Source organism: Rutilus rutilus (assembly GCF_951802725.1).
Source record: "Rutilus rutilus genome assembly, chromosome: 13".
NCBI classification, from domain to species: Eukaryota; Metazoa; Chordata; class Actinopteri; order Cypriniformes; family Leuciscidae; genus Rutilus; species Rutilus rutilus.
The window spans coordinates 14,277,195-14,302,799 of NC_140218.1; the positions used below are offsets into that span (position 1 = coordinate 14,277,195).

At 36.2% G+C, this 25,605-nt stretch overlaps 1 protein-coding gene across 7 annotated transcripts; it reads left to right on the top strand.

Annotated features, from left to right (window-relative positions):
- The first annotated feature begins 2,943 nt into the window (after nucleotides 1–2,943).
- Nucleotides 2,944–24,597, top strand: LOC311302438 (solute carrier family 41 member 1). 7 transcript variants are annotated; one of them, XM_084428319.1, is made up of 11 exons: nucleotides 2,944–3,015; nucleotides 7,509–7,826; nucleotides 12,992–13,099; nucleotides 13,225–13,296; nucleotides 13,569–13,713; nucleotides 15,239–15,385; nucleotides 16,033–16,177; nucleotides 20,078–20,157; nucleotides 21,159–21,293; nucleotides 22,427–22,575; nucleotides 23,716–24,597. In XM_084428319.1, exons 2-11 carry the CDS (start codon nucleotides 7,533–7,535, stop codon nucleotides 23,887–23,889), a joined length of 1,449 nt encoding a protein of 482 aa, XP_084284445.1. In that variant the 5' UTR covers nucleotides 2,944–3,015; nucleotides 7,509–7,532; the 3' UTR covers nucleotides 23,890–24,597. The 7 variants fall into 7 exon arrangements, with proteins under 7 accessions (XP_084284445.1, XP_084284443.1, XP_084284441.1 ...); XM_084428317.1 differs by lacking the exon at nucleotides 2,944–3,015 and adding an exon at nucleotides 4,547–4,625; XM_084428315.1 differs by lacking the exon at nucleotides 2,944–3,015 and adding an exon at nucleotides 4,606–4,841.
- The last annotated feature ends 1,008 nt before the right edge of the window (nucleotides 24,598–25,605 follow it).

Consider the following 25,605-nt stretch of genomic DNA (forward strand, 5'->3'; position numbering starts at 1 on the left):
TGGAGGTTATTAATCAATGGTATGTGGTTCTGTTGAAGCCATAATTCAGAGTAATTTGAACGTAATTTAAAAAAAAAACTATCATATTTATATAGAATTTTTAGGCGAAGAACTACACTACCCATGAATCCTAAAGAGAAAGCAATCCCATGACAACTGACATAATCAAGCCAGTATTTCTACATTCTTAACTCTCTTATTTGTATATACACATACAATACCATTCAATTTTTAGGGCTGATAAGATTGTTTTTTATGTTTTTGAAAGAAATCTCAACTAAGCTGCATTTATTTGATAGAGTAAAAACAGTAATATTGTGAAATATTATAACAATTTAAAATAGCTGTTTTGTATGTTATTACATTTTAAAATATAGCCTACAGTATATATATATATATATAAAGCTATTTTAAATTACTGTGATGGTAAATCTGAATTCTCAGCATCCATTACTTCAATCTTCAGTGTCACATAATCCTTCATCTAAATATATTGTTTATACTTATGATAAATTACTAAAAATCAATTATGAATAATAAATCAGTTTTACTTGTACTATTGTTTTTAATTCAAGTATGTCATTTGCAGTGCTTCATTGGATTGTTGTTCATTGCCTCATAGAAGACATTAGTTTTGAACACTTGTCTTTTTCTGATTTTCATGCATTGTATATGTATATGCTGATTTTTTTTTTTGCTTCAAAACAGTTAATGCTGTGAGTATTCTCAGAGGTGATTGCTTTGGTTAATAGCTAAGAGCTAAAGCATTTTTTTTTTTTATCCTTATGGAGAAAATGAATGGGAAAATGGAAACCAATGCCACTGAAAAAGTGGCTAGTCGTCACTGTTGTGCTCTATTGACTAGTTAGCGTCAACACCTTCATCCCTACCCATACACAAAAGAAATATATTTTCTGGATATGTTTTGGAATATATGCACATATTTGAAATTGGCCCAATAAATATATTTCATACTTATATTTCATATATTTTTGTTATATTTCAGAATATATTTCAATGTATTTTTTTCTGTACGGGTCCCCAAAAGTGTCAAAAATATATGTGGCATATATTCCAAATACATTGAAATATATTCTGAAATATAACAAAAATATATGAAATATAAGTATGAAATATATTTATTGGGCCAATTTCAAATATTTGCATATATTCCAAAACATATCCAGAAAATATATTTCAAATACAATTCTTTTGTGTATGGGTACTGGTGGATGTCTTACTACACCATTATGTTGTCAAAAAGCATGTTTAATGGCCTTTTAAAGTAACTGCTTTTGTTCAAGCCACACAAATATTTAATTATATTAGATGCTTTATTTGGAGGGCTCTTAAAAGCATCAAATGGACTTTTTTTGACAAGTGATCAGTCACATGTTTCTGGAAGCGAGTACCCATGAAACAAAGATGGCATCCTCTAGGCTGCGTACTTCAAGGGGGCCATGAGCCCTCCCTCTGCTGACTGCAGCTGAGTTGAATGGGAACCGTATCAGATAACTTTGTGTATTATAGACCTCCTTGGATTATTCCCCATAATGAGCAAGCCAAGAGCCATCAGCACTGTGCCCTTGAGCAGAGTACTTAACCTCAGGTTTCTCCAAGGGAATTGTCCCAATAATAAAATCATGCCACCATTCTATTGCAACATCTCACAGGCTTGCTCATTTGGTAATAAATAAATAAAGATTATATTCTATTTTAAGACTAAATCTGCTCATCACGAATGCACTTATTTTCTTTGGCAGGCTGTTTAACAACTATTACAGTCAGTGAGACTCATGTGCCAAACTTATCCTTCATTCAGCATGTGCCATGGCAGGGATCCTTCCCTCTTGGATCGAACCACGTTTTCATGAACGTTGGGGCTCAGAAACATGAGACATCATATCTGTTAGGGGTATAACAGAGTCGTTGCTAAATTAGGAAAACGTTTTGATGCCGCCCAAAATAACTTAATAACGTTATAAGCAATTGTGTGTTGAAGGTTTGCTGTTCGTCTTCAGGAGCTCTAAGTAGAAAGCTTTCAGTCACACTCCTGACCTTCACATCCATAACATGACCTCAGAGGCCTGGAATCAGAGACATATGATCACCACGTTCTGAACTCAGAGTCGAGAGGTCATTTGAGAACCTGTTATTAGCTCTGAGCTAAGGGTGAAGGAAACATGTAGTGTTCGCAGTCACGCTGAGACTTCAGTCAATGATCAAATTTGCTTTCGATATTTCTTACAATATATGCACGGGGGCTGTTTCTCTCTGCAAGAAAAGTTTCAAGGATTTTACACGATCCCGGCGCAGGTGCTGATAAGCTCTTTGGAATGTGTTGACACTAATCCCATTTCAGTTTAAGGTATTAAACCATCTTATAAGTTTTGATTTATCTGTTCCCCGCTAAGACCTCGTTAACATGTGCGAAGCTACTGCATTTCAGGAAAGGTTAGGGGTTATGTGTTTCTTGGAACTCTAGTTGATTCCTGCTGTTGGAGTCTCTTCATGTTAGTGAAGTACACTAGAGATTAAACATATGTACTTATGGGTTTTACTAAAGGCTTCACTGCCTTGTAATTTTTGTGGAAACCGGCCCTGTTTACTTGTTACTGTGATTTCTTTTGATGTGACATTTTTATGGGGTATGTTTGAGGTGATTTGCTTGGAGGAAGCAATTAGCCATCTTTTCCTTCTTTAGAAGTGGGAAGACGCCACTTGTCAACATTTGAATTTATGACATTGATGGGCATTTATAGGTTTTGAAATGCTATAGAATGTACAGTATGCCTGCAATATGTTTCCTTTTGAATTGTCGCTGAGCACAGAGCGTTAGGTTGTCAAACAAACTGATTGATACAGAATCAGTGCGCTTTTCCAGGCATAACATTCCTTCATTTTAGCTCCTTTTCTTTTGCTTTGAAGTTTGAGATGAAGTGGAGAACAGCTGGGACGTCTGAAGCCAAAGGAAGAGTGTGGGAGGTGGTGTAATGTGAAAGTTAAGCATTGTGGGTAAGTGTTTGTGTGCGTGTGTGTGACAGGTGTCCACTGTGTCTCGCTGGAAAGGGACAGTAGCTATATTTAGCACCTCTGACAAGTTTCCACCACTCCTGTCAGGCAACAGCATACCCATAATTACAGCGTGTGTGTGTGTGTGTTTGTTTCTGTTTTACTGCGTTTTATTCCGGTATTTAATGTCAGAGGTTCATAAGAGGCATTGTGGGAGTTCTTGTTATGTGTGTAATTCATCCACCGACACGTTATTTTGCTCTATTTTTGATCAATATGCAAACCCTGCAATCCAACTGTTCTTTTAATTACTAAAACACAGTTTCTCCTCAATAACCTTTATGTGGCTTATTTCTATTTAGCCACAGAGGCACATGTTCTGCTGTACTTTACTTCCACCTAGTGGACCACTGTAACATCACACAGGAAGCAGAAACATATTTAGGTCATTCTCAGATTTTTAGAGAATGTTATGGAATAGCATACTACCATACTATAACTACCATTCCTGTAGTATATATTTTAGTATGCATACTTGGCTCAGTATGCACATTTTCTGTATGCATATAATATATGCACTACTACATAAAGCTATTAAAATAGTTTTCAATAAATAAAGCTGAAATAAAATAAAATATAAAATATTAGATGAAAAACGTACGCTTAAAAAAACGTACTGTAGTCTTTACTGTACTGTAGTCTGTAGTCATTCCATTTCCAATGTGATGAAAGAACCTAAAATTGTCACTTATTATTTGATGTGACAGCCAAAAATAAAGATATTTTTTATAAATATGAACTGGCAAAATACCCATTTCATTTCCAAGACGTTAATGTCACACACATGAAACATGATTAAGTCATGTGACATAATTTACCATACTATTCTTTGAAACATTTACTATACTGTACTTACTGTTTTTGAAGCGTATACTGTGCAGTATTCAGTGAGCTAGTATTCCATTCCGAACACATCCTATATGATCCTTAATCAATGTCGTATTTGATTCTGGAACCGTCTGGCTTCTTCATCTTGTTCCTGTAACAATAAGTAATAACATTTGCTGACAACAATTTAAATAAGAATGTCATTGCATAATACTGTTATGAAATATATCTAAACAAATACTGAAAATATGCTTATGTAACAACCCTGTGAGATGATGTGAAACCAACAGAATTACTGCAGGGTAAATTCATTGTAAAGTGACCCAGTCAGTCAACATCATATGCTGTGCTCTAACACTATTTGCATAATTACTGCACCAAATTAGGCCTAAAAGCCTTTTTCAAAACCTGTGCCTGCAAACACTGTCATTTCAAATTTGGTGGCGGTGAAGTGATAGTGATATGTGTATGGAAACCGTTTAACTGGATGTTCTTTGAAGGGAGAGGAGCATGGGTTTCCCTGTCAACACCATCTTCTCAGGGGCAGATTTGGTCAGACAGGAGGGGGGTGTTCTAAACTGCCAGCAGGATGAAATTTAAGACACCCTCCGAGCCACCCCCCATCTGTGACTCCTCCAATCCGACTGCATGTTTTTATTCTCTGTGCCCTTTAAGATTTATGCTGGTCACTTACGACTTTCCTTCGCTTTGCGACAGTGTGATAGGTAAGACTATCAGTGTGTTGGATTTGCATGGACAAATCTGTGCTGTACTTACACCGTAGCAGCAGAATTTGGGATTGGTTTGTGTTATCAGCTTCCCATATCATTATATGGACCATTCATACATCCATTTATAAGTTGTCTGCCTGGTGTGCAACTTTTCATGACCTTTGGAAGTTAGATGCATGCGTGGACACTTGCAATGTGGGCAAATACAAGGTAGAGAAGTCAAATTATTACATACTCAACTCTAGAAGTAGACAGCACTTTTAATCTCTCATTCCTTAAAATGAAGTTGCAGTGCAAATTTAATGTAAGAATTATCGATCAAAGTTTACACACTAAATAAAATAATTGTATACATAAAATGTTACAAGCGAAATGAATAACTAACAACATCACCTAGTTTCATTCGATTTGGGTTTTGACTAGCGTGCTGACAACTAGTGTTGTTTCGTTTTTGAACGAATCATTTAAGTGAACAAAGCGAGCCGGTTCGAACGAATCATTCATGTTTTCCGTTCACTGAAGCAAGTGACCGATTTCCTCCAAGTGAGAACGAAGCTCGTTCGTGAATAACTGATCTATATAAACGTCATTTATATATACCCTAAAATATTTGTAGCCTAGTATGTTATAATATTCTATTCAAGTCTGCAAGTCAGCGTCGTTCAAAACAAGGAGAGAAATAACAATAAGAGTGCGGAAGAATTATGAATGTAAACATGACTATACATAAAAAATAGGTAGAATATTTTGAAACAACATTAAACTACTAAATGTATTATACTGTTAGCTGTGTATAAATTGGGGGGAAAAGCTTATGCGTCATTAAGGATTTGAACGACACTGCAAACGAATCGGTTAAATGAACGATTCGATCACTCACCCTTTATTTTCGCTTGTCACCACCTACTGGCATAAATTAAATTAGCTATGTAACGTTAATCTACAGAAAATATCACTGAACGAATTAATGAATACATCTGAATAATTATTTTAGTGAATGGGGTTAAAAGATTCGAGTCACTAAATAAAAAAAATCCAAACCACTAGCTACTGACGACAGAAGCACACATGCGTAGATTAAAAAACCGCTTTAATTAAAATAGTGAAGCAAGTTAGAAGTTTCACCGACTTGAAAGATAGCACCTCAGGCTCAAACTAATGTCTGAACATATTAAAACATTAACATTAGTTGATACCTGCCATGGACTGAATACATCCTGGTTCTTTCTCTGTCGAATCGCCAAATATTATACGACATAACGAATTAATATTAATTTCATCATGCAGACGTTGCTTTGAAACCTTCTAGGCGCGTCCCCTCACGTGACTAATAAATATTCATGAGCCAAGCTTTCTCTGTAGTACTATTGGTGAATTCGTTTCCTATCGAGGAAGTTATCATTTCGAGTAGTGATTCAACGCGCTTAAGCATTTACAGTGAATAATATCATTATCGATAGCGAAGCTTCATATAATGTGATGAACATAAACACAAAAGAAGGGCTAATTTGAGACGGTAGGCTGTTCTTTACGTGGCTTTCTATTGCTGATGTGGAGTACAACCTATCAACCGTGTGTAACCTATCATTGTTTTCATCTGTCATTGTCAATATCATCATGAGTCGATAGCATTTAGCTTCGATCCGTATACGTGTGAGATACGTGTGAGGAACGGTTGTTGTGAGATTTGAACAATCAGTCGGATTGAGAAGATTCAGTGATATATCTGTGGGAATGTGCGACTTGATATTACTATGGCAACGTGTCATCAGTGCCTATGGACCAAAACATGAGCATCTTCATCGGTGTGATTAAATATCGAAGTGATACAAACCTTTCAGATCAGACTGTTGATACATTGATTGTGGATCATTATAGTGGTAACAAGTTCTGTTTAAAAGTAGCCCGAAAAAGCTAACTTCCAAAATACTGATTAACATTATTAACGCAAATGCAGCAATATTTATGCAGCTTTACCTTTTATAAATGCCTTATATTCAAAATCACTTGCAGATAAATCACTAAAATACACGTTAGGCTCAGATTGTACAGTGGGGTACATGAGTATGCAGACACATTGAAAATCTGGGATGAGCAATGTAAATGAAATATGTAATTAAAGAGAACATTTTTAACACAAGAAAAATAAATAACACAAATCAAACCTTGTTGAGCAAGTTCTGGTTTTTACTAAGATATAAACATATATTAAATATTAATACATATTTATACAATTATATTTTAGCAACATATTTCATGTCACATTCAATTTTATTTAATGTTTTTCTTGACATAAATAATGCTACAAATGTATTATTAGAGTGACATTATAGAATCAGAATTAACAACAACAATGTTCATCACCAAATATTTAAAAGGATAGTTCACCCAAAAATGAAAATTTTGTCATTTACTTACCCTCAAGTTGTTCCAAACCTGTATGAGTGTCTATGTTCTGCTGAACACAAAGGAAGATATTTTGAAGATTGTTGGTAACTAGACAGTTGACGGTAGCCATTGACTTTTATAGTAGGAAAAAAAATACTATGGAAGTCAATGGGGCCCTGAAACTGCCTGGTTACCGACATTCTTCAAAATATCTTCCTTTGTGTTCAACAGAACAAAGAAAACTCATACAGGTTTGGAACAACTTAAGGATGAGAAAATTATGACAGATATTTTCATTTTTGGGTGAAATATTCCTTTAAATTTGTTCAGCTTTTCACTCAAAATTATTTTTCTGATTTTATTATCATTTAATGAATACATTTGTGTTAAATTTGGAAATTTTGACTTATGAATCAAGTATGTTTTTGCCTAAATTAAATGTTTTATTGTATTTGACTTTGACTGTGTGATGGACTTCCTGTTTCTCAGAGGGAGCGGACCGGAGACTCCACCATGCCAGGAGATGAAGTTCGACAGAGGAAAGGAGGTGGCCGCAAGAAGTCCAAAAAGGGGAAAGGGAAGGGGCAGGGTGCTTTGGATCGGGCTGGCAGTCTAGATGAGCAAAATGACCTGCTGTTGCCGCCTCCCATCATACCACCTAAAAAGCCTATGGAGGAGAGGATCAAAACAGCCCAGGCTAAGATAGAGGATGAGTCGGCCATTTCTATCTGCCTGCAGGTGCTGATCCCATACCTGCTGGCTGGGATGGGGATGGTGATGGCAGGTATGGTGCTGGACAGTGTGCAGGTAAGAGACTTTTGAAGAACTTTCTGCCACTTTACGTAACGATTTATTGCCTGACATGTCTTTGCAACTGTTTGAGGTTGATGCTATAGCAATTAATGTGCCCACTTTAATTATCCAGCATGTCAAGTGCTGATATTTATGGTCCTCACTTACAGGAAGCAGAGTGTGAGGCAAATTAATGTGGTCATTAAAATTCATTCGGAAGGAGAGAGACCGGACAAAACACTCCTATCATGAAGCATTAAAGGGATAGTGAAAATGAAATGAAAATTCTGTCATCATTTACTCACCCTCAAGTTGTTCCAAACCTGTATGAATTTCTTTCTTCTGTTGAACACAAAAGAAGATACTCTGATGAATGTCAGGAAACCAATAGTAATAGTTCAATAGTTCAACCAAAAATTTGAAGTCACTACAAATCTGTTTGTTTTGTGGAACAAAAATGTTAATGCAACTTCTCTTTCCATACAACAAAAGTGAATGGGAAAAGTCTCAAGCTCTAAAAAGAACAACAAGATGTTATAAAAGTCTCTAAAAAATGGAATGAACCAAAACATTTATTGAACGAAATGTGCATTTCATGATACAGATGAATCCTTTCATTAGGTGTCCCTCAAAATAGAAATAAACTCAGATCTCAGAGGAAAAAAGTCCAAATTGTGAGATGTGAACTCAAACTTCCAAGAAAAAAAGTCAGAATTGCAAGATGTAACCCCAGAATTCCGAGACAAAAAGACAATTATTGCGCAAAAAAAGACTTTTGCGAGATATAAACTTGCAAATCTGAAAAAAGATAGTCTGAATTGAAGATGTTAACTCAGAATTGTGATATATGAATTCAGAATTGCGATTTATTATTCTTGATTTCTCACAACTTGCACGTCGCGTAGCTTTGCACTGAAGACCAATGGCTAAGGTCAGGATTTTCCTAAAATAAAACACAACATTTTTATATCGTATACTCCCAGTACATTTGGAATATATGACACGTGTGTCACATGGGTTCATTCTGTGATATTTTCTGACTCTTTAAAAAGCTTGAAGCTGGTTCATTGCTATTACATGGATGAGACATTTTGTACAAATTCTCCTTTTGTGGTCCATAAAAGAAAGACGGGCATACGGCATTATAACAACAACAGGGTGAGCAATTTATGACTTAATTTTCATTTTAGAGTGACCTATCCCTTTAAATCAAAATTGAGAGATTGCGAAAAATAAAGTCCGAATTATTAGATAAAAAGTCCACATGAGAGCGAGTAAATATTGACAAAAAAGATTATTTTAAAGAACGCCTGCCTAATAATCGTTGTCTCAAGAGATGCTGTGTCCTGATGGTGTTTAATGAATGCGTTCATAAGTGTGTGTTGGTGATGTGGGTCTGGATTTGCTGCGTCACTGTGCCTGCTCACGACCGAGCTGGGGTTGTTTTTAGCTGAATCATGCCCCTCGTCCCAACGTGTCCTCTACGCACTGGCTAGCGGTAGAGTGGTGAGTAATCGAACAACGCTGCTTTTACAACCCCATGGGTTCTCAATCTGTCTCTTTGTCTCTCATACACACACTTGTTCTATCTCGCTCTCCTTCGTCTTTCCCCCCTCTCGTCCGGCTGCCAAGCACTCAGCCCTTTCATAGCTGATAAGACAGGTTCAGTTATACGTCAGAGGAGACATTAGCAGAGAGCAGGACAGGGGGACAGATGCAAGACTGAGCATCTGAGTCAGATGAAATGGTTGATAGGAAGTAATAAGCCTCAGACTAGTGACTGTTAAAAGGCCTTATGCACCGGTGAGGAGGGGGTGAAGAGGAACGAGTGGAAAAAAGCCTCAACATGTGTTTCTGTCACATTCTGGACCTGTTAGACCAGGCCTGGTGACGGAGACGTCGAGCCAGACAGGACTGTTTGTCTTGTGAGTCACGACTCCTGTGGCAGAGAGAAGATGCGCTCTAGAGATCGTAGCGCTCGTGTACATGGACGTTCCAGCGACCTGTGAGTGAAAAAAGTGGCGGCTTGGGAATTATCGTAAGAGTCCTCCAGAGACAACTCTTGAAGTTTGGATTTTGATGCTCAGAGAACCAACTCAGGAGAAGGAGACTTTTGAATGTGAAGATTCCTGTTGGATTTGTTGGCATTGATAGAACTGAAATATACATAAGCCAACTTGTCGGGGCCTTTGCTATCGTGGGACAATCTGAAGATACTAAATGGCCTCATTGTTTAATCTCTCTGAGTCAGCATGTTATTTTTCTTCTTCCTAACCTAGATCATATTCTTGCCTGTTTGTCTTGAGCTTCTTATTTTGGTTTTCGAGACATTGTGAAAGGAATGTTCAGCTATCTAGGAGAGTGTTAAAAGCTTCCAGGTTACCCTTCCGGTTACGTTGGGGAATGGGGTAACAGAGATGGTGGTCACTCAGTTAGAGCTGGAGCTCTGTTATCAGGGGACGAAGCTCAGAGGTTTCACCTGCAAGCTCACCCGTTCGGCTCATGGCTTTCTGCCGGAGAGCTCGTACATCATCGCTGCGCAGGTCTTCCTGCCGTATCTGCTGGGCGGCCTGGGGATGGTGGTGGCCGGAATCGTCATGGACATTATCCAAGTATGAGCAATTTAATCTAGATTTGCCATATTTCTTGGTTGATATGTTATTGGAATTGCATTTTTACAAACTGTAAGTAATGCTGTTTTCCAAAAGTATTGATAAATGTTGGCGATACCGTGGTTCAGTGGTGGGATTAGATGTAATACCATTATACTTAAAAGTACCTTTTTTTTAGACATGTACCATGGTAGTGCTATGACTTTGTGCCTTGGAGTACCATGTAAATACCATGGGAGTCCTACAGTAATTTTATAAAGGCATGATACTACCATATTCATATTCCATCTTCATGTTACTTCAATAATACCATGATATACATGTCTAAAAATCATATTTCCATTGTAGCATGTCCCTAAAATCATAATACCATGGTACTTTTCTACTTTTTTGGTGTTTTCTTAGTTAGTGGGTAAATGTTGAAGCATATAGATATTGAAGTTTAAAGAAATAAGCCAGATTAATAAATGTATTAAGAATAATAAAATCACTGTGATTCATGGCTTTAACTGGTTTTAATGCTTTAATAACATGACAGCATAAATAAATAAAAATTGTATCCTACTTTATTAATAACATCTCAAATCCATTGATTAATGTATCAATTTATTTAAAAACTGGTTCACTTAATATTTGCTAATTTTCTGCTTAATTCATCGCTAAAACATTATTTCCTTTCTTTCTGAAAGCATTTCAAATACAAATGAGAATTTTTTTTTTATTGTTAACCAAAACTAAAATAATTTTTCCCCTAAAAATAGTTGAAATAAAATAAAATATAAATATTAGATGAAATATTTACACACAAAAAAAACTTAAATGAAAATAAAATAAATACAATTTAAGTAGTAATATTACTACACCTAAAACTGAAATAGATTTAAATTAAAACTGAATAGAAATGAATGAAAAAAATGCACATAACAAAATGAGTAAAATTAGAAAATTACTAAAAATAAAAGCTAATTCAAAATGTGAATGAATTCTATAATAGTATATAAATAATACAGAAATAACACTGCTTTTGTATGTTCCATTATTGCACCTTTACATTAGACATGTAGAAAAATGTATGTAGATCTACAGCTACTGCATTCTAATGCAAAATATCCCCTAGTTAATATACTTAATGTTATACAGTATATATATATACAGTATGCAGTTATCTCATGGAATATCAGCACACTTCGCAAGCACATGCTAGCTTGCAGTAACAGCTCCTCGTGTCCCTCATGTCCTCCAGTTGTTGGCATGGACTGTGTTGTGTGTCTATTAATTGAATTCTCATGGGGGCAGGTGAGATAGACAGGGTGAGAGAATGAGAGCTTGTTTGTAGAGGACTGAGAGAGAGAGAGGAGGAGAAGTGGGCTAGATCCCAAGACGGGCCTGTGATGTGACACCGGTCTCTCGAAACAGCCTGCACTGTGGTAAAAATACCATCCCCTGGCTGACTGGCTGGCTGGCTGGCACCGGTCTCTTATCTGTTCATTTAAACATTACGGCTATTTTTAACTGCATGATGAGTGGGCTTGTGAAGAGAGGAGCGCTCAACTCGTATACTGGCACGTACTAAATATAAACGCACAGCACAAGAAGCCATTCATGTTCAATGAGTCACTTCGACTCTTTTGTCAGCATGCCCATTATGAGACGATATTTATGATTTTGCTGATGACTAGTTTGTGTTTTGAATGTAAGAATCAGAATAAAGAGCTGAAACTGACACCCAGTTGGATTAATCTGATAGTGTATTTCATTAAGACGTCATTCAATTTAAAAATATTGACTGATGGTCACATTAGCAGTGATGTGGGAAAGCCAATGCACTATTCTGTGAAAAGTATCTGTTTAGCTCAAATTCTTGAAAAGTTCAGTATCTATGGACCTCAGGGCAGGGCTTCAGTGTGACAGTGTGACATAAATGGATAATGAGAATTATTATTTTACTATGTAGCCTACCTTTTTATTTCTGCACCAGTGTTGTATTTGTTGTCCCTTTGAATTATATAGCGATAATTGAAAGCGATTTAAATTTTAAATGCAGTTTCAACTGTGTGAATTTGCACAATAACTGTGTTATTTTTTAATTTTTTTTGTATTAAGCACATTCAATCCCTCCCCCTAGTCTCTTGTTAATCCTGTCTGGACACAAGTGATTTAAAAAAAAAAATATTCATTTTAAAATCCGCATTAACTACATTAATCTTAATAAATAATACCACCTTGATGTATTTTATAAATATATTTTACAAATAATTTTGATGAAGGACTTTACAATTCTAAATTATTATTATTATTTAGATATGACCCAGACACTGCTTGACACTTTTAATGAGATTTACACTGCTGTAAAACCTGAATGTGTTTGTGCCGAACACTGTGCTTTCTAAAATACCTGGAAAATCGCTCTTTTTTTTGGTCTACTTTTTTGCCTGCTTACACATTTCTCTTTTCATTTCAGAAATACTGTTTTAATGGTTCCAGGTCAACCTTGATATCATGGAGAACAGTATATTTTCAGTTTCAGACTGTTTGTGTAAATCTGCTCTGTGTGTGTGTGTGTTTCAGCATTGGGACGTGTTTAAGGTGATCACAGAGGTGTTCATCCTGGTACCTGCTCTGGTCGGGCTCAAGGGAAACCTGGAGATGACTCTAGCATCTCGTCTCTCCACTGCTGTGTGTAAAAATATTAATAACCTATCTCAAGCTGTAACCTTAGTGTTTAATGATCTCCATTATTACATCAAAACACTTCAAGCGGTTATTTCCTTCACTGTGGTTTTGTTTCCCATCTTCCTCAGGCTAACACTGGACAGATGGACGACCCCAAACAGCAGTGGCTGATGGTGACCTGTAATCTTGCTCTTATTCAGGTGCGTGAATCAGAATACGCTGGAATACACTGGAAACTGGCTTTAGTACCAGTCAGAGATAAATTAGACATTACAAACATTAATTAACAGAACAAACTTTCATTAAACATTAAATAAATAAGAATATGAACAATTACTCCGAGACTTCATTCTGCAGGAGTCCTCGTTCTTGAATTCCAATGAGAAATCGTTCATTATAAAATGAATTTTTAATCTCTGTTTAATTATGAATGAAGGCGTATGATCTGTGATTGTGTGGATGTCTTCCTCAGGTTCAGGCCACTGTGGTGGGCTTCCTGGCAGCTCTGGCGGCCGTAGGGCTTGGCGCTCTGTCCAGAGGGGGTGTAGAGCTGGACCAGGCGGCTGTCCTGTGTGCTAGCAGTGTTACCACCGCATTCATGGCCGCGCTGTCCTTAGGTCCTTCATTCCTTCAAGATGACATGAAATCAATTTACATTTCTTTATAGATATCTATGGTCTTATTGTTTATGATTTATATTTTATGAAAAAAACAACAACAACTGATTTTCTTAATCTAGAAGTTAAAATGCAAAGAAATTTCTGTGCCTCTAAAACCATTTTTAAAAGACTGCATAGGTAGGAAGAAACGTACATATAATAAATAAAATTACTTCACAATCCACAATACAAAAAAGTAAAAAAAAGTAAGAATTTAAGTAAATAAATTTTTATTGTGCAAGGACGCATTAAATTGATACAAATTTCAGTGAAGACTCTAACATTGTTACCAAAAATTCTATTTAAGATAAATTCTTTTCTTTTGAACTTTCTATCAATATCGACATTTATCGAAGAATCCGGATTTTTTTTTTATTATCACTATTTCCAAAAAAATATGAAGCAGCACCACTGTTTTCAACATTGAGAATAATATGAAATAGTGGCAAATCAGAATATTCAAATGATTTCTGAAGGATCATGTGACACTAAAGAGTGAAGTAATGATGCTGAAAATTCAGCTTTGACAACACAGGAATAAATTATATTTTACAATACATTTAAATAGAAAACGGTTCATTTAAATTGTAATAATATTTCATTATATGACTGTTTTACTGTATTTTTGATCAAATGCAGCCTTGGTGAGCATAAAAGACAAAAACATAAAAACAACTGACCCCAAACTTTAAACGGTAATACTGTGTGTGTGTGTGTGTGCATTTGGTTCTAGTAAACCTTACTTTATGGTGACGAAATGTCCCCACAAAAATGGCAATATCGGAAATTCTTGTCATTGTGGCGACATATTTGGTCCCCATGAGGAAAACAGCTTATAAATCATACCAAGTGATGTTTTTGAAAGTGTAAAAATGCAGAACGTTTTCTGCGAGGGTTGTGTTCTGGGGTAAGGTTAAGGTTAGGGGATAGAATATATGGTAAAACTCTACAATAAGGTTAATTAGTTAACATTAGTTAACTACCTTAGTTGACATAAACCAAGAATGAACAATACTTCATCATTTATTAATCTTAGTTAATATTAATTTCAACATTTACTAATACGTCATTAAAATCAAAGGTTTTATTAGTTAGCATTAGTTAATGCACTGTGAACTAACATGAACAAACAATGAACAGCTGTATTTTTGTAAACTAACATTAACAAAGATTAATAAATCCGGTAACAAATGTTTTGCTTATTGTTAGTTCATTTTAGTTAACTAATGTTATCTAATGAACCTTAGTTACAGAATATATAATATAAAAATAATTATGTCTCTGCAAAGTCCCCATAAAACATGGAAACCCAACATATGTGTATACAGTTGGATCATTTTGATGTTTTGAGAATACGGTTTCATGTTGTTTTCACCTTTCTGGATAATGCAACATAATCTTTTTGTCTTTTTTCTTTGAATCTTTCTTTGAACATTACCACTGAAATACAGTATTTGACTCAGCTGCTTTCTTCTGTGTCCAGGTCTGGTGATGATTGGTGTGGTCATTGGCTCCAGGAAGGTGGGCATCAACCCTGATAATGTGGCCACCCCGATAGCAGCCAGTCTGGGAGATCTCATCACTCTTTCTCTATTGGCTGGAGTCAGCACCACATTGTTCAACTACAGAGGTATGGGGCCATCTAATTTCATTCAGTCTGTTACGTAACCTAATAACTGCTAGTTTTAGAGCCAAGAATATTTATTTTATGCATTACAGCACATATCGTTACAAAACTGCCTAATATTTAATTAGACTATTGTTCATTATTAACAATTGTTAGATAATAGCAGTGTGGAAAACTTTTAGGAATTTTTAGTTTTATTCATAAATGAACTAAATTAAACAAAAATAAATTAATTTAAAATATCCACAAACTGATCAATATATATCGATTAAATAAATTACAAATATCACACATTTTTATATTTGAGCCTCTAAATACTAAATGAGTGTGAGCTGTTTAAAGTACCAGAAGAGGGCAGTAGAAATGCACAAAAAACATTACTTAATCATTTTTTTTTAGCTTTGCCAAACCATTTGGTTCCCATGATTAAAGATTAAGAGTGGAAATCTCCTCCCCTTGGGAAAATCATCTCTCTGTTTTGTTTAGAGACATTAGAGATCTACAGAATGTGGTTCTGATGTCATTTTATTCTTTAGAGCCCTTCAAATCGGCATTTACTTAAATCATATAGCACATTATCTGAAAATATGCATTCATAAGACTAGCATGTATCATCAGGGCAATCTAAAAACGTTTGTGTGTGTGTCCAGATGTGTGGTATTTGTCCCCGTTGGTGTGTGTCTTCTTCCTGCTGCTCATTCCTCTCTGGGTGCTCATCGCTAGACGGAGTCCTCAGATTAGAGAGGTTCTGAAGTCCGGCTGGCAGCCTGTTATAGTAGCCATGTCCATCAGCAGGTACAACTGTGCATGCAGAGACACACTCTTCGATCAATGCGTCAGAGTAGAGTGGTGCAGGTATGACATCAGAAGCTGGAATACTAATTCACAACTGGTTCCTTTGAGATTTTCCTATGGGGTTTTATGATTGTAAAATAAAGCCTGATGTTAATATAACTTGACTATACTTTGACGTTTTTGTCTTACAAAGTAAACTAGATGCGAAAGTTCGTCGAAACAAACTTTAAGTTGGCTTGAGAAAGTTTGGACCAAAACGTTTTTTGCTAGGCGGTTGCTAGGGTATTCTGGGTGGTCGCTAGGCGGTTGCTAGGCGGTTGCTAGGGTATTCTGGGTGGTTGCTATGGTGTTGCTAAGCGGTTGCTAAGAGCGAATTAGGCTTCCGGGTTCTGATGTCATCCCTTCACCACTCTATAGAGATAACAAATTAAATGTAGGCCTATTCTTATATATTTAGTAATGTATTCAATGTAACAAACAAATTGTGCCTGTAATAAAAAATTATGCACTATACACTATGCACTTATACACTTTGCCTATACACTATGCACTATGCACTCATCTGTGTAGTGAATAAATTTTATACGGTTATTTTGTCATTCAACATCGGAGTCTGATGCCCCTCCCCCTCTGCTACGTAATTAAAGCTGCGACAGTTGAGTGCATGAATTGTCTAACATTCCACACTTCGTTTTTTCCATTAATTTAGTGCATCATTTAAAGTGCACCTTTTCTTTTTGGAACTATTCTATTTCACACTATTTATACTTAAAAACATCATTGAATAGTGCATAAGTACTCGAATTGGGACACACCTATGGTTCACCCAGTCATGGAAAAATCTATAAATATCAGGGATTTTTGTAATTGAAATAGTAATGCAAATAAAAAAAAACATCAATGTACATTTTTCTTATTATGCTCTGCTCTAGACGGTTTTTATTAGTTAGAAATTGCTCTTTATAGAGAGCAAAATTAATCATAAATGACAGGAAAACTACTTAGTTTGCGAGAACGGATGGGAACCGTGTTGATTAGATCTGACATAATTTTGACTTACAATTTTTTGTATTTCTTAGAATTCACTGAAAAAACTGATTTGTCTGATTCCCTCAATCATTTTATTTGACAATAAAATTGTGTTTCTCTTCTAAAATATTGATTCATGTAATTCTCTAAAATGTGTAATCTACATTGTATAGAACTAATTCAATATGTTCACTCGATTATGATTAAAATGATAATTTTTGACATTACTGAAACTAGCATATTAGTAAGATAATATGTTCTATTCTTAGCTAATAGATTGTTAACTGGGAAGCTATCTAGTATAATTTAGAGGTCTTTAGAATCGCGTGGAAAGACAGTATGTCACGTTATAAAAAGGCCCTAAAAGCAGCCAGGGCTGAGCACCTCCGCAAACTAATAGAAAATAACCAAAATAATCCAAGGTTTTTATTTAACACCGTGGCTAGACTAACAAATAAACAGACATCACCCGAACAAAATATCCCATTACAGTTTAGTAGTAATGATTTTATGAAGTTCTTCACTGAGAAAATAGAAAACATCAGAACCACAATTGTAAACGTTCAATCTTCAGTTGCGCCTTATAATTCAGCCTTAATTATCACCCCGCAAGAACAATTACAGTGCTTTACAACTATAGAACAAATAGAGTTAAATAAACTTATCACTTCCTCTAAAACAACAACATGTTTATTAGATCCGATACCAACTAAACTACTGAAAGAAGTGTTACCTGTAGTGGAAGAGCCTCTCCTTAATATTATTAACTCGTCTTTATCTTTAGGTCATGTTCCAAGAACATTTAAACTGGCAGTTATAAAACCTCTCATTAAGAAACCACAATTAGATCATAATAACCTAGCAAATTATAGACCCATTTCAAATCTTCCATTTATGTCTAAAATATTAGAAAAAGTGGTGTCCGCTCAATTGTGTTCTTTCTTGCAAGAAAATGATATCTATGAGAAGTTTCAGTCTGGTTTCAGGCCGCACCATAGCACTGAAACTGCGCTCGTTAAAATCACAAATGATTTACTTTTAGCTTCTGACCAAGGCTGTATCTCAATACTAGTTTTACTTGATCTTAGTGCTGCGTTCGATACTATAGATCACACAATACTCTTAGATCGACTACAAAATTATACTGGTGTTCAAGGACAAGCATTAAGCTGGTTTAGATCATACTTATCTGACCGCTACCATTTTGTCTATTTAAATGGAGAAAAATCGATCATAACTCCAGTAAACTATGGAGTGCCGCAGGGATCTGTGTTAGGCCCTCTATTATTCTCAGTATATATGATGCCACTTGGAAATATTATAAGGAAACATGGAATTAGTTTCCATTGTTATGCTGATGACACTCAAATATATATTTCATCACGGCCAGATGAAAACGATAAATTATCCAAATTGACAGAGTGTGTTAAAGATATAAAAGATTGGATGACGCGTAATTTTCTTTTATTAAATCCAGACAAAACAGAGGTACTACTTATCGGTTCAAAAAACCGCCCACAAAACCTCTCGCAATACAACTTTAATATAGTAGGATGTCCTGTTACTTTATCCTCTACAGTAAAAGACCTGGGTGTTATACTCGATTGCAACCTGTCTTTCAAAAATCATATTTCATATGTTACAAAAACCGCCTTTTTCCACCTTAGAAACATTGCTAAGCTACGTAATATGCTATCAGTTTCTGATGCAGAAAAGTTAGTTCATGCATTCATGACCTCGAGACTAGATTACTGTAATGCTTTATTAGCCGGTTGTCCTGCATCCTCAATTAACAAGCTACAGTTAGTCCAAAATGCCGCCGCTAGAGTTCTTACTAGATCAAGAAAATATGATCATATAACACCGATTTTATCATCACTGCATTGGTTACCTATAAAGTTCCGTATTAATTACAAGGTATTGCTACTGACTTATAAAGCCCTAAACGGCTTAGCTCCAGTCTATTTAACGGATCTTCTATCGCCCTATAATCCATCGCGCTCTTTAAGATCACTAAATTCAAGGCTTTTGGTCATACCTAGGATATCCAGAACCACCAAAGGAGGGAGAGCATTTTCACATTTAGCTCCAAAACTCTGGAATAGCCTTCCTGATACTGTTCGTTGCTCAGACTCGCTCTCCCAGTTTAAAACTAGATTAAAGTCGCATCTCTTCAGCCAGGCATTCATATAATATTTTTAATCTTACAGTCCAAATTACAATCCGGCCTCTAGTTAATAAACGCCAGAGGAGAACTGGCCCCCGACTGAGCCTGGGTTCTCCCAAGGTTTTTTTTTCTCCATTGGGTCACCTGATGGAGTTTTAGGACACTATTAGGTCACTTGATGGAGTTTTTCGGTTCCTTGCCACTGTTGCCTTTGGCTTGCTCAGTTGGGGATATTCTGGATATCTAATTTGATTTTATCAATAAATTCCACTAGAAACAAACCTTGTTGTATTATTTTAATTTAATACTGTGAAGCTGCTTTGATACAATCTGTATTGTGAAAAGCGCTATACAAATATACTTGACTTGACTTGACTTGACTAGTATAATACTATTCAGTAATATGACACAGTAATATTATATTAAGTTGAATACATTTGAAATTAATCAAATAACTTTGAGGCTTTTTAATTGGGCCACTTAAGAATAACTTAATTCCATGAAGTTATGTGAGCAAATTATCTTTCTTGACCAAAAATTATACATATAAAATAAAAGAAGAAGTTGAAATGATTCTTGTTTTTTTCTCTGATTAAACCATGTAAATTCAACATACTTTTCTTAGGATGTGTAATTAATGAAGGAATTATTATTTGTGGGTCCACTAATACATTTAAAATTGATGAAACTCTTCCCAACTTTAGTTTCGGAGGCCTTATTCTTGATAAGACTGTGAGCGATCCCAACTTTGAGGGCATGGCGGTCTTTACACCAGTCATAAACGGTGAGTAAATATCAAACCCAAACCACACTTTGAGCAAAGACGCCTTTCACATACTCGGATCCATTCTCAATGTACAGCAGTAGTAGTACAAAGTAACAATAAACCTGAAAAACAAGTTTAGAAACTTAATTTAAGGCCCATTTCCCTCCTCTACTCATCATTACAGTAAAATTGATCACATCTCTCTCAGTGTTTGGAACTCAACTCGTGGATTCAGGGAGGCGATCGGCCTCTGCTGCCAAAATAAAACCTTCTCATTCCAAATCGTCGCAATAAATCAGAGCACTGGCTCTTCGCTTGCGACGTTTTATCGTACATGAAAGAAGTCAAGCATTTTGACGGGAGTGTAACTAATAGACTTAAAAACCCCAGCCGAGGCAGAGTTTGTTTGGTTTTACGTAAAATATCACTTGTGGTGATTTGTCAACTTCAGCAATCTGGTTTAGATTTCCCCTAGCTGGTTCTGTTCCTACTCAGCTGCACATGTGCTCTACCAATGTCCCGTCCCTCTCGAACCATGACTCAATACTATGTTGGCGGAAACTACACGCATCCCAATGGGAATAGAGCATGTTATGGTTGTAAAAGCGGTCTAATCCAGTAGAAGCTGTGATTCTAAAGCCGAAAAACTTCTCTGACGTCTTCCATAGTTGTTTATCTGGATCTGGCACCCTATTTTTCCAGCTCAGTCCTGAGACAAACTACTCTTAATGAGGAACACAAGGTGGCTGGGATTCAGGAAGACTAATTCGATACCTCATTACCTAGTTTGATATTGACGTCAAGGAATAGCCTTGAGCTAAAATGTGGAAAAGCTGTTAATTGTCCACACAATACTCTGAAATATGCTGAAAATGTATCATTTGACAGATATCAGCGTGCATACTTCCATGGACGCATGCTGCGTTTTAACATTTGCATCTGAAATGAGGGGAATATGAGAATTGTAATGGTGTAATGGTTGGAAAGCTCTCACATTCTTTGCTTTTCGAACTTTTCAGGGGTAGGGGGGAATCTGGTGGCCATCCAGGCCAGTCGCATCTCCACCTACCTTCATTTCTTGAGCGTACCTGGAGTCCTGCCCTATAAGATGAGACAGCACTGGCCCAACCCCTGTGTCACATTCTTCTCCTCAGGTGAGGTCACTTTGAAACTCTTTGTGCTCCTGGGATGAATTCACTCCTTTAGATCTTTGAGATAAAGTCGGTAATTAGTAGAGTTTGCTAAGTCAAGCTTCGTACTTCAGGTTCGGCATTTGAACGAACTTGAACCCTGATATTTACACTTTACGCGCATAAATCATCTGCACCATTTGTGTTACAATTATGAATGATATCTCAAACCTTGCTGTTTGTTGAGGAGGGGTGTTCTATTCATTTTCTGAAGTGGTTGGTTACCCAAACACATTGAGGGAGAGGCCCGAGCCATATTTTGAGACCAGACCAAGGGCCGGTTTCACAAAAAGTTTCTTAAAGCTGGGTGCACACTGTATGATTTATAATAGTCCTTTATGACTGTTGCTTGTCAGACTGTATGAACATGATTCCAGCTGTAAGCCATGTCACACTGTAGGATCTCAGTTGTCATTACTGTCAGGCTGTACGACAGTCAAGACATCATCAATCTGTGACACGTTCAGGGACCGTGAGCAGCATTTAGATGCGGGATTAAAATGGATAGGACAGGTTTTGGCCTAGGATCAGAGGAATCTTTTAGAATTCACAAAATTTGTCACAGATGGCCAAATTGTGGCCTCAATCGTACAGTGTCACGGCTTAAGAAAGTTTTAAGACATTTCTTCAAATAAATTTTAAGAAGAGATAACTGTGACTGGTGAAAACTATCCAAAAAATTCTTAACTTTATCCTTAAAGGTGCAGTAAGTGATTTCTAAAAATGCTATTGTTATTTGAATTCACCAAAACAAACACGCCCCTACCCAATAGGATCACAACACAGGCACCTCCCCCTAATGAGCACCTCCCTTTACTGCTGATTGGCTACAAGTGTGTTGTGGTGCTCGGTCCAATACACTTTCAACAGTATTTCTCAGAAATCGCTTACTGCAACTTTAGGTTAGAAATAAAGAAGAAAATAGCAGTTACAAAGAGTTTTATTCTTAAGAATGTTTCGTAAATCCGTCCCCAGAATATCTCTTTTGAGTTGGGACCACCCATAACCCCTTTGAAAAATGTAAAAGTCTAGTTTTGATTAATGTCGATCTCGATCATTTTGAAATAATTGAAATCGCTCATGCCATTTCTCCTCAGGAGTGAACTCAAAGTCAGCGCGGGTGCTGTTCCTCTTGGTGGTTCCAGGTCATCTCTTGTTTCTTTTCGCCATCAATATGCTTCAAGGAGGTCACACTGCCATCACACCAGCATTCACCTGCTGCTACCTGAGTTCTGCTCTGCTTCAGGTGAGCCGTAGTGCTACATACTTTACAAACCTAGCTGAAGTGTTTCATTTCTGCTCCGCCAGTGCTGGCAAAAATAATTACAAATAAAAATGGCTCAAATCACTTTTAAACCACTGAAAAGTTTAGATAAACATTGACTCTAATTGCCATTCTTTTTTTCTTTTTTTACATAAATATGAAACAAGCACTGAAAATACACCATTCTCACTGATGGGATCACTTTATTTTATATATATATATATATATATATATATATATATATATTGTCCATTATCTGGCTGGAAAGCAAATAAAATAGTGCTTTCGTAGTTTCATGTAAAATGTGGAAATTGGCGTGACTGTATTCATCCTCCTAATCTCCTACTTAATTATATGGATACAAATGCTATTGCCATTATCAAATGGGGTCTGTTTATGAACAGACTGATTCTGGGTTTTACTTGAAAATTTAACAAATTTCAATTTTGTCTCCAATTATTAATTTCAGATTGGAAATCTTTTTGAGGTATTATTAAAGGTGCTCTAAGCGATGTTGGGTGACGTCACTTCTTGTTGACGTTCGAAGAATTGTCAAACAAAACGGAGGCTAGCTCAATATTAAAACAGTAATATTGTAAAATATTATTCAATTTAAGTAAACTGCTTGATATTTTAATATATTTTAAAATTAATTTATTCCTGTGAATTTTCAGCATCGTTAGCATCAGAGTCACATGATCCTTCAGAAATCAAGAACTGATAACATGCTATAAAGTCAGAATTGTGAGATATAAACTAGCAATTGTAAGAAAAAAAGTCCGAATTACGAGATATAAACTTGCAAGTGTGAGAAAAGAAGTCAGAATTGCGAAAAAGTCTCTTTCAATTCTCTTTAAAAAATATATTTTGTGGCGGAAACAAGCGTCCATAGAAAACAGTTGTGCTGCTTAATATTTTGGTGGAACCGTGGTAAATAATTTCAGGATTCTTTGATGGATAGAACATAGTTTAAAAGAACAATATTTATTTGAAAACGAAATCGATTTGTATATGTTGCACAAAAGTATTAATTATTAATAAAAGATTAAAATGTTTGTTCAAAAAAGTTAGCAGGAATTGCACGTGAAATAACTGAACGTTTAATCATGTTTTTCCTCACAGGTCGGGATCCTCATTTATACGGCGGACTTGATTGTGCGTTTTATGTGGAGGAAAGGTCTGGACCCTGATAACTTCTCCATCCCATACCTGACTGCACTGGGAGACCTGTTGGGCACGGGTTTCCTGGCCCTGTGTTTCCGTCTGGTCATGTTAGTGGAGGGGCACGGCTTATAAAATGTTAGACCCCCTCCTCCAGTTACAGCTCTCTGTTCACGGGACCTTTGCCACCCAGGCTGGCTGCAGTGGCTTTGGAGATTCAAACTTTTCTGTGCGAAGCTAAAGACAGAATTTGAGCCACGTTGTTTCTGTGCTTACAGGATAGGTTGACTGGAAATATGAAGTACACTTTTGATCATTGGCAGGTATGGACTACTAACCTAATGGTCCGTAACATGATTATATTCTAGGTGTGTTGTCCTGTTGCTTCAATGATGCTACTCTCATACACACTAGTCACCTGATTACTGTATATTAAGGTCTAACTTTAGGTGCGTGTCACAAACCTTTATGTGCCACGTATACATTGAATTTGAAGTTTACAAAATATCAGACACTGAATGACTCTAGGAGGTTTCTTTTGTCTGACGAATATTGTTTCAGGATTGATTTTAAAGAAAAAGTAAAGTATCAAAACTTTTGAAAGTCATTCCTTTGCTGTTTTAGTAACTATATACAAGATCATAATTGCTGCTAGATATTTATACTGGATACAACTCATATAGCCTACAGAGGGCCCAATGTACCTCTCAGTTTGTAATGTTTTTGCAACTAAAATATTTTTTCTCTCAAAATACCACACTTTGGGAAAAAGGCAAAATAACTGTCTTATTTAATGAATGTAATTGGTTGTTCACTTGAATAAATTGATGACAATGAAGACAATGATATTGTTGATGTGGCAGTTTTATTCAGTACACGTTTGTAAAATCGTAACTCTGAATTATAATAACCTTAATCACATGATTCTTCCACAGTTTGAGTGTTGTGGGGCCTCATTTATAAAATGTTGCATAGAAACAGTCCTACATTTGATCTTACGATCATTTCTCAAATGTGCCAACATGTGATTCAGAGAATGAGCATACACACAAAAAACGTGTGTACGCCTCTCTTCCAGAAGATAAATGTATAAATCGCAAATGATCGTGAAATTGTGCAGAGCTGAAAGGTGTCAGATCTCTGCCTTGTTAACGGCGCATAATGAATCGCGAGCGAATACCTGCAGTACTCCGACTCACTGCCAAGGAAAAGCTCAAACCCTAAGCACTTTTCCACGTCAAAGACCGTTTTTATAAATATGAACGTTGGCGTGGATTTTAGCATATGCACAATTTAAGATCAAATCTGTGCATACGCACGTTTTATAAAGAGGCTCCTGGTCCTTAAAACAGCACAAAAAAAAAAAGTCCAGAAAAAGTTCCACTGTCGTACCAGAGGCAATATAATTAAATTGGTAAGAAGAAATTATGAAATGATCACCGTCGGTTGACATATTCCCTGTTGTCGACTGAAAAACAAAAATACAATTAAAAACAAGTTTATTTACCCTTCAAAGCAAGACTCCATACTGGGATTCACAGTTATGCCGCACATGTATGCCCACAAGCTTTCAAAACAGGTGCAAACTGTTAGTTGCATCACAAATGGCACATACTGTTGCCACACTCTCAACAGCTCCGCTCATTCAATGAAAGGCTTTCCTCTACACTCACATTTTCAACCTACAATACATTCAATGTTTTACATCAGAATAATTACATTTTGACAGAACAAATGCATTGGGACTCCTGTAACTTTCATATCAAGGCATGATGCTCCTCTTCAAATGACAAGATATATCATCTGTTAAAATGTGTTATAATACTAGACATTTACAGTTCTGCTCATAAG

Coding starts and splice junctions, on each gene's coding strand:
- LOC311302438 (XM_084428315.1), top strand. CDS start 4,653: ATGGACAAATCTGTGCTGTACTTACACCGTAGCAGCAGAATTTGGGAT. Junction 4,842..7,508: donor GCAATGTGGGCAAATACAAG/GTAGAGAAGTCA, acceptor CCTGTTTCTCAG/AGGGAGCGGACCGGAGACTC. Junction 16,178..20,077: donor GTAGCCATGTCCATCAGCAG/GTACAACTGTGC, acceptor TCCCAACTTTAG/TTTCGGAGGCCTTATTCTTG.